We start from the raw sequence: 13,118 nt of genomic DNA, 5'->3' as shown, positions 1-13,118 counted from the left end.
AATGTCTCCTTGCTGATAGGCTGCTCAGCTCCACTTGTGCATGGATTGGCCTGCTGCTCTTTTCTCTCTCTCCAGTTTTCTCATTGGTCTTTTGGTAATGATAGTTCCACTGCAATCATTTGCCCAATGAATATTGTATGTGGTCTCTGGCTTTTGGTGCTGATCATTTGAATCGCGAGGAGAGGAAAGGTATACATGCATGTTTGGATGAGCAGCACGCATCACCAAGATAGATGATGGCATTTCTCCCAGAGACAGCAGCTGCTCGACCAGGACCGAAATGAGATAAGAAGAAGAAGAGCAGAGCCAGGAGGGATTCATACAGAAGGGGTAAAGATGTTCTGCGCGAAGCTGAAGGAGCTGAAGATATCAGGAGATTGTCCTTTCTCCTCCAGCAGCGACAAAAAGAAGAATGATGAGCTGGGAGACTTTGAGGAGCGCTCAACTGACGCTGCGGATCTATTGCCTATTTCTAAGGACGTGCATGGAAAAAAAACAGGTGAGGATCTACCTCAGCAGAAGAAGACGAGCAGAGCCAAAGTTAACCTGCACACACTTGGGGAGAGCATCCGAAAATTGGCATGTCCTGAGGTGAGTTTAAAAAAAAAAAATGCATTTATTAATATTCACATCATGCAACTATAATACAGTATGTTTTACATATAGATGTGTCGCATGTCTGTCTCAACGAACAGAAATAAAGACACACTGTTAAGAATTTCCCAGTAAAATAACAGTAAAGAACTGGCAGCAGGGTTGCCTTTATGTAACTGTAAAATTAACATTATTATACTGTCGCTGATATTTACAGCTTTGTACTGTTAATGAAAAATACAGTTTGACACTTTATTAATTTCACAGTATTTTACAGTTAATTTACTGTTTAAAGATACATTATATAGCTGTTTTTCACCTTTCTTTTACATTATCCTACTGATTTTTTTAATGCACTATTTAGGTTTTTACATACATTTTAATAAACATTATTTTGTTGCCTAGATGAATAGACTTAGCAGGTTACAGACATAGGAATAGTCATACTAAATACAATTAAAGGCACTTGTTAGGAAAAAGGCTATAATAGACTTGTTGACACTTTTCCCAAAATGTCTGTCTGTAGCTGGCTACAAGCACAGAATGCAAACCAGAACAACATGTGAGTGAAGAACAATAAAGCTAATTCACTGATTTTACAATCATGTATAATGTACAAGCCTCACATGTGCAGATCAGGTCCCAGAATTAAAGAAATACTGCATGAAACTGTTACTGATGATACTTTAGACAGTCGATCAGCAGTAAAGTGATGTTTTTTAAGAATGCATTATAGTTCAGTTAAAAAACGGCCTATGAGCGTAATTTAACAGGTTTTCTTTTGTATTAACAGTAAAGCACTGTTTTTAGCAATAACAGGTTAATACTGTTGAAATCCTGCTGTAAATTAACAGCAATTGTTTACAGTGCATTGTAAAATCCTGCTTTATTTGAGTATTCATGTGCGCTCCTGTAATTAAAATATGCTGCTCAGTGTTGCCAGACGATGACCTTTAACTCACTGAACACTTTCTGTCATACAGTTTCAAAGGCTGCACGCTGCCCTCCAACGAATGATGAGACTATCAGATCAAACCAGGGACTCTGAAAGGTAACACTTGTGTTTTTAAATACAGCTGCCACCAATAACAACTACACTTCTCCTCCTACACTGTAGGTTATAGGCCTATACTGCCACAGCTTGTATTCCTATAACAGCAATACTGATGCTACAGCCTCATGTGGCCATCTGTTTACCTCAAGATCCCTTACAAATGTCTCTACTCTCACTACTAGACTGATAGTAATGATAACAACAACAATATGATGCAGGCTGCTATGGATACAAGGAGGTAGAGGGAGACATCCCTTACAAATTATTATAAGAAATGGCAAGCAGATAATGTCATCCTCCAAAAAATGTCAAACATTTGCTGATTGCAGCTTCTCAAATGTGAGAATTTGCAGCTTTTTTGGGGGTCATATATGATAGTGAACACAACATCTTTGTTGCTGGTCAGACTTTCCTTCAATGATAAATGGCAATTTTGTGTTGTGAGTGATGAATGTATGGTAAAAAAAAATGTATGTAACATGATTCTGTTTTTATCACATCATGACTGTTTTAGTCAAATTGGCTATAAATATATAATCAAATCACTTGATAATTTATCACTCCATTTTTTTTATTTCACATCCATTTTTATGAATCCATTTTTATCAATTTGTTTTTTGTTACTTCCACCCCTCATAGACTTGAGCTTTGGGAAATTATAACCATTTTCACTCCTTTTCTAGGCAAAATAATGAGTCGATTAATTGAGAAAATGTTCGGCAGATTAACTGATATAGAAATGAGTAGTTGCAACTGTAGTCGGATGTATTGAACAAAAGATATGGTGGTGTATGTGTCTGATTTTATTTGTCGTCTTGCAGTCCAGTAATTTGCTGCACAAGCTGCAGTGATGAACCGGAGCATCTTGTGGAAATGTTGAACATTTACTCAACCAAAACAGGTAACTGAAGCTTGAATTATAAAAATATGTAATTGTAATTTTAAATTCCGGGAATCACATCTTCACCCGTTTTTTCCTTTCATTTTGTCCGACAGCAATCCAGATGGAAGCTCTCAAAGTTTCTCTCGGCGAAGAGCTCTTCAACATGTGTTACGAGGAGGACGGACACATTTTGAGGGTGGTGGGGGGAGCTCTCCAAGATTTCCTCAACAGCTTCAATGTCTTGTTGAAACAGAGCAGCACGCCGCCCAACCCGGACAGAGGGGATTGTGTAAACGAACCTTCGGTGCTGTGCTTAGACAAGGATGCGGGTCTGCTTACTGTCTATTTCTTCAACCCCCGCCCGACCACTGAGCTCTTCTTCCCTGGAGTCATCAAAGCTGCTGCCCGCCTGCTGTATCAAACCACAGTGGATGTGTTGATGGACCCCCCCAGTGCTAATGACAGCATCTTGCAGTCAAGCCCGCAGCCCAGTCTTCTGTACACAGTTGTAGTTAAGGATGCTAAAAATCTGAGCCCCAGTCCGCTGCGGGCCACCTCAGCTGGGACCCTTCCTACCTCTCTGTTCTCCACCATCTTCCCCTTCCATCTGATCCTGGACCAGGACTTGGTTCTGGTGCAAATAGGACACGGGCTCAGGAAGAGGCTGTTCAGGAAGGACGGACTGAGGCGGACTTCTACCTTCCTAGAACACTTCTCTTTAGTCTCTCCCCAGATCAAATGTACCTTTCAAAGTATTCTGACCATGCTGAACACACAGTTTATCATTCGGATCAAGCATGGAGTCTCCATCGCAGATAACACAGGGAAGGTACGTCGACATGTCTGGGAGATATAACTTGAAATGCGACGTCACTGACTAATGAGGCAGAAAGGTCTTCCGGTCATTGTCTTGATAGTAAGATAGAGAGGAAAAAAATCATGCTATTTATAAGCAGTCAGGCTTATTAGTGTTGTGCTCGGGTGCTCGTGGCCCCGAGCTAGAGATCAACATTTATACCCCCAACGGAGATCAGAAGCAAATATCAAACCATTTTATCCATCAAAGGCGCAGCCATGCTCGTGCTATTTATGTGAGGGAGCACAGCAATGGGTCACCATGACAAGAAAAACAAATGATCAGTGAGTAAACATGGCAGTGGTATAATAACATTCAGCCAGAGATGCTTCCACTTACTATAACACTCGTCTCCCAGTGGTAGTTTTACTGTTAGTAGCCACGGAGTAAAACACACAAACATGACTCACTGTCAACAGAAGAGGCATGTTAAACACTAACCACAAATTTCAAAATACTCCTGTAGCTGTATTTTTTACCTGGAGATGTTGTTATAACAGTTAAGAAGACTAATGCGAGTGTGGCTCTGTGATATGAAACGTTGAGGTCCAAAAATATTGTTTGATTTTTTGCCGTCGTGGTAAAGTAAATGTAATAATTGGCACAAGGGTGGTGTCAGAATAATAATAATAATAATGATAATAGTTATAAAAGTTAGAAGGTAGGAAGTATGTGCATCAAAATGAAGTCTTTGGTTTAATACAGAATCCTTAAATACGTCCAGTTATGACATGAGAAATTAGTCGGTTTGTCATTGCTCATGTATCATTTATCATTAAAGTCAGTATTCCAGTTTTAAAGGTGCTAAATGCGAGATTGGGAGCATATCTATTACCCCCGCATGGCTCTCAACATGACGATGGCAAGCCGGCGGCTCGCAGCTAGCGGTGGCAGACCTAACAGTGTTTACCTGAGGGTGAACCGGAGGATGGGCGTTACACTTCCATGACACTGCCATCAGCCTGGATGGCATTAACAGCTCTAACTGCCATATGAGAGCAGTGCAGAGGCAGCGTCCATGAGCTAGCCAGTGGGACACACTGACATGTGAAGCACATGTGTCCTGTTTGCAGGAAAAGGCGTAGCCTATAAATGCTACGATAATTCGCCAGGCATTTAGCATGCAATAAATACAATTTCTTGCTTTTTCGCGTGTCATCTGTAGCATACGCCATGTAGTCTTCACTGACTGCAATGTAAACGCATCTATGTAAATATGCTACGGTGAGAGCTACTGGCGTAGAATAAAAAGCGAGAAAGGTCGCTCATGGTGGACGGGTGGGGAGGTGGAGTACGAGACCGGTGTTTCGTTTTGCAAGTTGCGCTACTGACGCGTTTAATGTACTTCGTTGTTACCATACATATTTTACTTAGTTTACCAAGTGTTTGCACCTAACCATGCCGTTTTTCCTCAACCTAACTAAGTTGTTGCCTCAATCTAACTGCGGACGTTAATGTAGTTTTGTTGCGTGGTGTACAAATGACACACGAAAAGCCTAACATGCCTCCTCATGACCTCAGAATGTTGTTGTAATATCGTGCTATTTATACACCTTCCTGTGAGACCGCGTTGCGACAAAGCATTGAGACGCTCTGATTACAACACACACAGAGGGAGAGCGACTTCATTCTCTGCTCAGGTAGACATTACTCCTCTACATCTTCACATAGAAAATAGTTGTTTGCTGCAATATTTATACTATGAATATCGTATATAACCTTTAAGGTATTAGCTACTATTGGGAATGTCCTACACTTTCAAGGTATTTAGTCATAAACTGAAGTATTGAACAAATTACAACTGTGACCTCATGATGGCGCTAGATGAAAAGGTCAGGAGGTCACCTAAGTTTACAAAGACGAATGTCTGTAGCACCAAATTTCATGGCAATCCATCCAATAGATGTTGAGACATTTCACTTTGAACCACAAATTTAAACCTCATGGTGACCCTAGAGGAAAAGTCAAGAGGATCACCAAAGTCAATAGGTTTCATCTTCGGGGAATAATGAATGTCTGTAGAAAATTTCATGGCAATCCTCGCAGTAGTTGTTGAGATATTTCAACCGTGGCTAGTAAAACATTCTGGTACCCTGGAATATAAATAAACATTTTGACGTTGTGTACTGTTGTGGCTGACGGACTGCTGCATACAGCTGCCCTTTCAAAAATACCACGCAAATGACAAGTTTGCTTTTCTTTATGTCAAATGTTTAGATGCCTATATATTGTATGTTTATATAGGGAGTTTATGTATGTGTGCATTGTATATTTACAAGTGCACAGACACAGTACACACACTACACAGTAGTCTTCTTTCAAAAAGATAAAGTCATTGAGCTACAAGGACAGTTATTATTATTATTATTTACATGATTCCAACTAAGTTTACCAAATTCCACAAAAATGAACTTCTCATCCTCTGATTCTACCTTCCAGCCTATGGATCTTAAAGGTCAGATGATCTACGTTTCGGAGTCCAACGCCATCCTGTTCTTGGGTTCGCCGTGTGTGGACAAGCTGGAGGAGCTAACGGGCCGCGGCCTCTACCTGTCAGACATCCCTATTCATAACGCACTGCGTGACGTAGTGCTGGTCGGCGAACAGGCCAAAGCCCAGGACGGCTTGAAGAAGCGTCTGGGGAAGGCCAAGGCCGCCCTGGAGCACGCTCACCTGGCGCTAGAGGAGGAGAAGAAGAAGACGGTGGACCTCCTCTTCTCCATCTTCCCCGGCACCGTGGCGCAGCAGCTGTGGCAGGGCCAGACGGTGCAGGCCAAGAAGTTTAACCGAGTTACAATGCTGTTCTCTGACATTGTGGGCTTCACGGCTGTTTGCTCACGCTGCACCCCGATGCAAGTGATAACCATGCTCAGTGAGCTGTACACCAGGTTTGACCACCAGTGTGGAGAGCTTGATGTCTATAAGGTAGGTTCATGGAATATAAGAGCATTATTTTGATTTGCAAGAGCTGATGACAAAGTTAAGAATACAGCCTACGCTTATTTTGTTAATCTATTGCAGCTGCTGAGTTGAGAATATGAGACATTTTAGAAGTAGCTAATATTAGACAGTTACGTCCATACAGTATGTAAGTATGCAAAATGTTAAAATGTAGTTTAGGTTTCACTATCAAAGGTCAAGAAACTAGCACCAACAGCAGGTTAACAAGTCAAACTATTATGTTTCTTATGGCAAAGTGTGAGGGACAATTCTAAGTCACATTTAACATCCCAGTATCTTTTTAAATAAAATCTAAGAGAAAGTGACGGTGTTTTTAGGCACATTGAAATTGAATTTACAACCTTGTAAATAGTATTATTTGCTAAATGTTTTTAATTTTAACAAATACATTGGCAGCCTGCTTTTATCAAATTCTTTACGTACCCTGTAGCCAGAATATTTGAAGAAATCACAACATTTCAGATTTTATTTATTAAAAATAATGAACAGTTAGTAATTAGTTTGTAATTAACGGTTCAATTATATTTTCTGTAAATTCAACATCACAAAATTTTGTTCCATTGCTGTTTCTACGCTGCCAGATAGTCAAGTTTATTTAACCAAAGTTGACCAAAGTATTGTCGTAGTTAAAGTGAACAGTGAGTAAAATATCATCAACAAAAGCAGGTTGCAATGGAAAAATAGAAGGCAATGTTATAATATGTGCACACATCGAAAACAGAAACAGGATCAAACTTGTAAGAGCAATTTATAAAACCAAAAGTTTATAAAATACTAAAATATTGTAGCTTTAAAACCACTAAGAGCAACCAAAGGCCATTGAAAATAAGTATGTCTTGAGGTTTGTCTTAAGTCATTGTGGTGGAGAGTAAAAATGTCTTTTATTTTGTTATTTTTTTGGCAGTCAAATCGTATTATATTTATGTTCTGATAGATTCTGATATTTAGCCTAAAAATGATCATAATCAGCCTTAAAACTCCTTGAATTCCCAGAAGCATCATAAAGGACCAACCTCAGTATCCTCAATGGTACAGTAGTTATGGCCCTGCCTGTAGCTCACTAACACATCTTCTTTTTATTGATCATTTTTTTAAGGTAACTGTAGCTGCTGACAACAGTAAAAAATAAATGTATATCAAAACTACTGTAGCTCACAAATTAAAAAGCAGATGCACTTTTCTGTCTTTAGCTAAATAAATAATGTCTTACATCAGGTACTAGCATAGGGTACACAAAGTAAAACAAAGTTGAAGTACAAAGTACGAAGTTAAATAATTTTCCTTCACATATCTATTTATTTTTTTAAATAAAAAAATACACTAGTCCTCAACAGGTTCAACAGACAGACGGAGACTATAGCTCAACCAAGTACCCTGGTGTCTGCCAAAGGCTGCTAATCTACGGGGAGGTTGGATAATGTAATCAAAGTGTCATGAAAGCATAACAGAGAGAGCAGCATGTTTGACAAATATCTCGTAAAACGCTAGGAAGTCAGAAGTTCCTCCAGGACCCTGTTTCCACTCCACATGTATGAGCCTAAAAATAGTTTCACTTTGTCTCTGTCACATAGCGGCTGAGTGCTCTCCGGTCCAGATTTACACGAACAAAGAAGAAGAAGAAAACACTTGTGGACTTTTTAATATGACCAGGGATCAAGCACTATTACAATTTAAGTTTTATTACTCCTCAGCTTTTTGCTCTTTTGTCTTCTGCTGAAAGATGGAGAGCTAGTCAGAGTGTGAAGAGATTTTGATGAATGTCCACTTCACATTTGTGATTTTGCTTAAGGTTCAACTGTCAAAGAACATTTGAAGTTTAATTAAGTTTAAACCTCCAGATTAAACAACTGGAACGCTGTACAGATTCACTGATAAGGAAGGAGGGTACTGTAGGAGTGTACACACAGCTTTTGAAATCCTGTTCTGAGTCTCGGTTGCCAGGTTAGAACTCATTTTAATGATCATCTGCTGCATTCAGGTGGAGACCATCGGTGATGCGTACTGTGTAGCTGGCGGCTTACACAAGGAGAGCGAGACGCACGCCGTCCAAATTGCACTCATGGCCTTAAAGATGATGGAGCTTTCAGACGAAGTTATGACGCCAACTGGAGAACAAATACAGGTGAGGGTCAAGTATTGATTAGCGTAGCACTCATTAATCAACTTGATGATGTAACTCACAACGAAAGAGCGTTTTCATACGAGCTCTGTATTGAAGTTTTCATTGAAAAAGAAAGTGTCCCTACTCTAACAGCTTTCATTATTTTTATTTATCTTCTCTATCCAAGCAAGCCTACCATATCTGTATGGAATTGAGCATAACATTAACCAGTGACTATGTGATCTACATAATGCCGCAGCATGTTACTGTAAAATTACAAATATGTAATAGCTACCAAATAAAAGAACTAAAAGTAATAAATGTAATGTAATACCTGTTGACTATACTGATCTAGCTAAATATAAAAAATGGCAAATTACAGGGAAATGTTTAAAAAGATGCCAAAGACATCTAGAGTTTTCCATTAGATGCAAATGTGCTGCCATTATAAAGTGTGGTGTCTTGAGTTTAGATGTTTGATTTCTAATAATGTAAGTATGATAATATATATGTGGAATCATTTTGTTTTTGCCTAAAAAGAAAAAAAAAGAAGATATTTAGCCTAAAAATATCAGAATCAGTCTTAAAGTCTTCATGCCATTAAACCCCGGAAATTCCCAGATATATTACAGAGAACTTGACCTCGAGTGTCCTCAATGGTATGAAGCACCAAAATCTGCCTTTTAATTATTCTATGCTAACTGTAGCCGCTGACAACACTGGAAACAATAAACTTCTGTCAAATAGGTTAATTAAATAAGTATTTAAATACAATAGCTGACAGATTCAAAAACTTCTTTACATTCAGTAACTGTGTTATATCTAACAAATGTTATGAGTGCATTTCCTTCCTCATAAAACATTTGCAATGATGTTTTTTTGAAGTATTTTACATCATGCATTGCTTACAGTTCATGTACAGTATGTTTACTGGCTAGAGGTCTTCTTCACTGCCTTTGTTGTTGTATTTCTACGTTTTTTTGCTCGTTACCCCCACCAACTGTTGATTAAGGGTGTAAGAAAATATTGATGCACTATCGCGATATTATATTTAGTGATAGTGTATTGATTATCAAAAACTAGGGCCGTCAATCGATTGAAATATTTAATCGCAATTAATTGCATGATTGTCCATGATTAAAGTGGCAGTAGGCAGTATATTTTTGGCATCATTGGGCAAAAATTCCGTAATAACCTTTCAGCATATTGTAATTCAAGTGTTCTGAGAGATAACTAGACTTCTGCAACTCCTCATGGCTCTGTTTTCAGGTTTTAAAAAAAATCGAATACAATCATGGGTCATTTCATTGAGAGAACGTTCCTATTGGCTGTGCTCCGGTCATATGACCGGAACTTGGCGTTCCTTCACCAGATTTTACAATGGCGGGGGCGTAACTAATTTTCTCAATTTACAGCTAAACCGTGCACTACAAGATGATTCTGAAAACATTTGAGGCGAGAAATAGGCATTAACATAACATAATATTGATTCATATTTGATCAGCGCAGCCTAGTTTGACTGTTTGGTCGGAGTTTGCGAGTGATTGACAGCCGGCTCTCATAGACGGCAGCTGGACAGCAGACCTCAGATCAGCTCTTAATGCTTGTTTTCCTCTGGTCTGTTTCATCTTGCAGATGCCGTTAGGAGCAGCAGGTTACCTGTTTCATGTACTACTGTCACGACATAGCGTCCGTTTTATAAAAATAACTAACCTATTTGAAATTTCTTTGGAATTACTGCAAAATTATCCCAATATTTACCTACAAAATTAATCGAAAATCACTTTATTATAAACATTATTTAATAATTATACGCTAAAATAGCATATAATGATTAAAATAGGGCTCTTAGGCTTGAGAAGCGGCTGTGCGCTGCTCTTCATCGGAGGTTGAAAACCAAAACTAACAGAAGACACATCTGATCAGGCACAAATCTCACCATTGTGTGACTTATTGTTTACACTAATGTAACCTGGTAGCTAATGTCATGATTCAGGGAGTTTTTTCAGAAATTTCAAATAAATTATTTGCTAATTATTATCTATTTACCAGCAGACATGGAAATAAAGCATATAAATTAACTTTGTATTCTTTTCCTGGAAATGTATTAAATAAATTACCAGCTATTGGGAAATAGTGGAATATAATTATTATATAATGTTTATAATAATGTAATTTTTGATAGATTTTGAGGTAAATATTGGGGTAATTTGGCAGTAATTCAAAAGAAATTTCAAATAGGTTACTTGCTAATTATCACCTAATTACCCTGAAATTTGCAGACCTGCAAAATGAAGTGTTACCTTTTACTTTTCACACTTTGCCCGAGGAAATGCAGGATCTGTATTCGTGCCAGGACTCAAACTACAGTCATGTGTGGTTAAAAAGTGGAGTGGAAGCCTCTCATCTACTCCAATAGTGCTACTGATGAATAAAAGACGAGCAGAAGCCTAAATTATGTTGAATGTTGCTTTTTTCCTCAGATGCGTATAGGCCTCCACACTGGTTCAGTACTGGCTGGTGTAGTTGGGGTGAGGATGCCCCGCTACTGCCTTTTTGGGAACAATGTTACTATGGCGAACAAGTTTGAATCCTCTAGCCAGCCGAGTAAAATCAACATCAGCCCTACAACCCACAGGTGAAGTAACAGCTAATACTAACTCTTAACTCCCCTCTAAAACTTTTCTTTTTGACTGAAAGAAAAACAAGTAAATATCAGATTTAAATGAGCCAATACTGTATGATATCACTAGTTTCCAGAAGTGGTTGTTGCAGAGAGAAAAAGTCCTCTCGACAGGAAACGTAACTTTTAGAAGAGCACTGTGTTTCCTCTTGTGTCAAATAATTTGCCACATTGTTTTTAGATTCATGCTTTATTTGTGTGCTCTCTGTCCCAGATTGCTGAAGGATCGGCCGGAGTTTGTCTTTATTCCCCGGAGCAGACAGGAGCTTCCGTCCAACTTCCCAGAAGACATCCCTGGTGTTTGTTACTTTTTGGAGGCGTCCTTCACAACTTCAAAACTGACTCTGAAATGAAGTCAAGCAGCTGCAGAGCCCCGAAAACATTAGATATGACGACATATAAACGTATCCGTGCTTTGGGTTGTTTAGATATTGATGATATTGTCTATCAAACTCTTGCAGCTGCTTAATAACAGACGTGTCAGTTTGCTGTCAAACATGAGTCTTGTCGCTGTACAATTATCCATTTGTACAGTTGTAACGCAGAGAAATACTCACTTCCTTCATTTTTCTTCCAGAATGAGTCATCTCTGCAAATTGATACGATATATAAAAGTGGCTTTCTTTGACTGTTTTGTTCATTTTAGCATTTAAGAGATACAAAACATATGCTAAATGTGGCCAAAAAGGGCACCATTTTCAAACAGTAGCTGCTTCTGGTTTGTTGTAAAGAATTAAATATATCATCTTGCATATGGTGTAGAAATACATTTTGGATGTTGATCCTTAATGTGATATTTCCTTTTATCAAGATTGTTTTCTGTAAATATCTGACTGGTCCATTCACATCTGTCCAGACTACAATACGTATCTGCTAAAAGCACCTTGGCCTGTTGGTACAGCAGAAGAATTCAAGATTAAAATGAGTTGGTTTGCGTGTTTCAGTGAAGAATTTCATGACAAATAATGTGGAAAAGCTGAAGCAAATGATAAAGTTATTCAAAGATTTAGGAGACATCCAGCCTTCCTAAACTGAGCAGATTCAGGTGCCTTATGGGAAATAATATACAGGCAGGATCACGTTCATTTACCTGTTTTTTTGTTTTCTGTAGATATGGTTCAATATGAATTTACATGTCAATAATTTCTTCCAGAGGTTTGTGGTTGCAACTCAGTATATATTTGTAATAACATGTAACTTAGACTTCCATTTATTAGACATAAAGCATTCCAAGATCGCGTTTTCCTAATATAAGTAATGTACATGTATTTTTTACTTTTTTTCCCACTGTACACATGTTTATACTATATTTATTACATTGGCTTCATAGCACTCCTTTCCTATCCAGCGGGAATACGACACAACAAGAATACAATGAATGTTCTACTATCCCTCATAATGATGTGCTTTAATCATTATTGTAATGTAATCAAAGCGCAATAAATATTGACATTAAAATGACTCTACAGTGTTTATAGCATTCTGCAATATAAAAGACTTGAAATGTAAATTACACGATTGTGATATGATATGCAATGGTGGAAAGTAACTATGTACATTTACTCAAGTTACATACTAATCTGTAATTACAATTTTCAGTTACTTGCACGTTATTTTAGCACTTATTTTATGCCACGTTATACTTCTACTTCACTACATTTCAGAGCAAAATATTATACTTTTTAATCTACTATATACAATTATCTTACAGCTGAACTGTAGTTAATTTAAGATTTTACATAAAAAACACATGATCAGCTCATTATATAGGTTATGGTGTATTGTTAGCAATTAAACATAAAAACTGTGAATTAGCTACCTTTTGACCTGCTACAATATTAAATTAATATTTAGCCTAGATGTTAAAGCATCAATAAATTAAATGATATTATTATTATTATTATTAATAATAATAACAATAACAACAACAACAACAATAATATTAACAGGCCTTTTTATGTTAATATTCACTTCTGAAAGGAGTCC

At 37.9% G+C, this 13,118-nt stretch overlaps 1 protein-coding gene across 1 annotated transcript; it reads left to right on the top strand.

The window, feature by feature from the left end:
• Nucleotides 1-336: 336 nt before the first annotated feature.
• Nucleotides 337-12,593, top strand: gucy1a1 (guanylate cyclase 1 soluble subunit alpha 1). Its single transcript, XM_037765431.1, has 8 exons — nucleotides 337-591; nucleotides 1,578-1,645; nucleotides 2,470-2,549; nucleotides 2,645-3,360; nucleotides 5,827-6,312; nucleotides 8,327-8,470; nucleotides 10,933-11,087; nucleotides 11,347-12,593. The coding sequence occupies exons 1-8, from the start codon at nucleotides 337-339 to the stop codon at nucleotides 11,483-11,485; spliced, it is 2,043 nt and encodes a 680-aa protein (XP_037621359.1). The 3' UTR covers nucleotides 11,486-12,593.
• The last annotated feature ends 525 nt before the right edge of the window (nucleotides 12,594-13,118 follow it).

This window comes from Sebastes umbrosus, chromosome 3, assembly GCF_015220745.1.
Source record: "Sebastes umbrosus isolate fSebUmb1 chromosome 3, fSebUmb1.pri, whole genome shotgun sequence".
Lineage (NCBI taxonomy): Eukaryota > Metazoa > Chordata > Actinopteri > Perciformes > Sebastidae > Sebastes > Sebastes umbrosus.
Note: the sequence above shows the minus strand (reverse complement) of the source record. Positions and strands in the feature narration are given on the sequence as shown.

What these genes read in the sequence shown, in the direction of transcription:
- gucy1a1 (XM_037765431.1), top strand. Translation starts at nt 337, where the DNA reads ATGTTCTGCGCGAAGCTGAAGGAGCTGAAGATATCAGGAGATTGTCCT. An exon ending in CAAACCAGGGACTCTGAAAG is followed by an intron (nt 1,646 to 2,469) that starts GTAACACTTGTG and finishes GTCGTCTTGCAG; the next exon opens with TCCAGTAATTTGCTGCACAA. An exon ending in TCGCAGATAACACAGGGAAG is followed by an intron (nt 3,361 to 5,826) that starts GTACGTCGACAT and finishes TCTACCTTCCAG; the next exon opens with CCTATGGATCTTAAAGGTCA.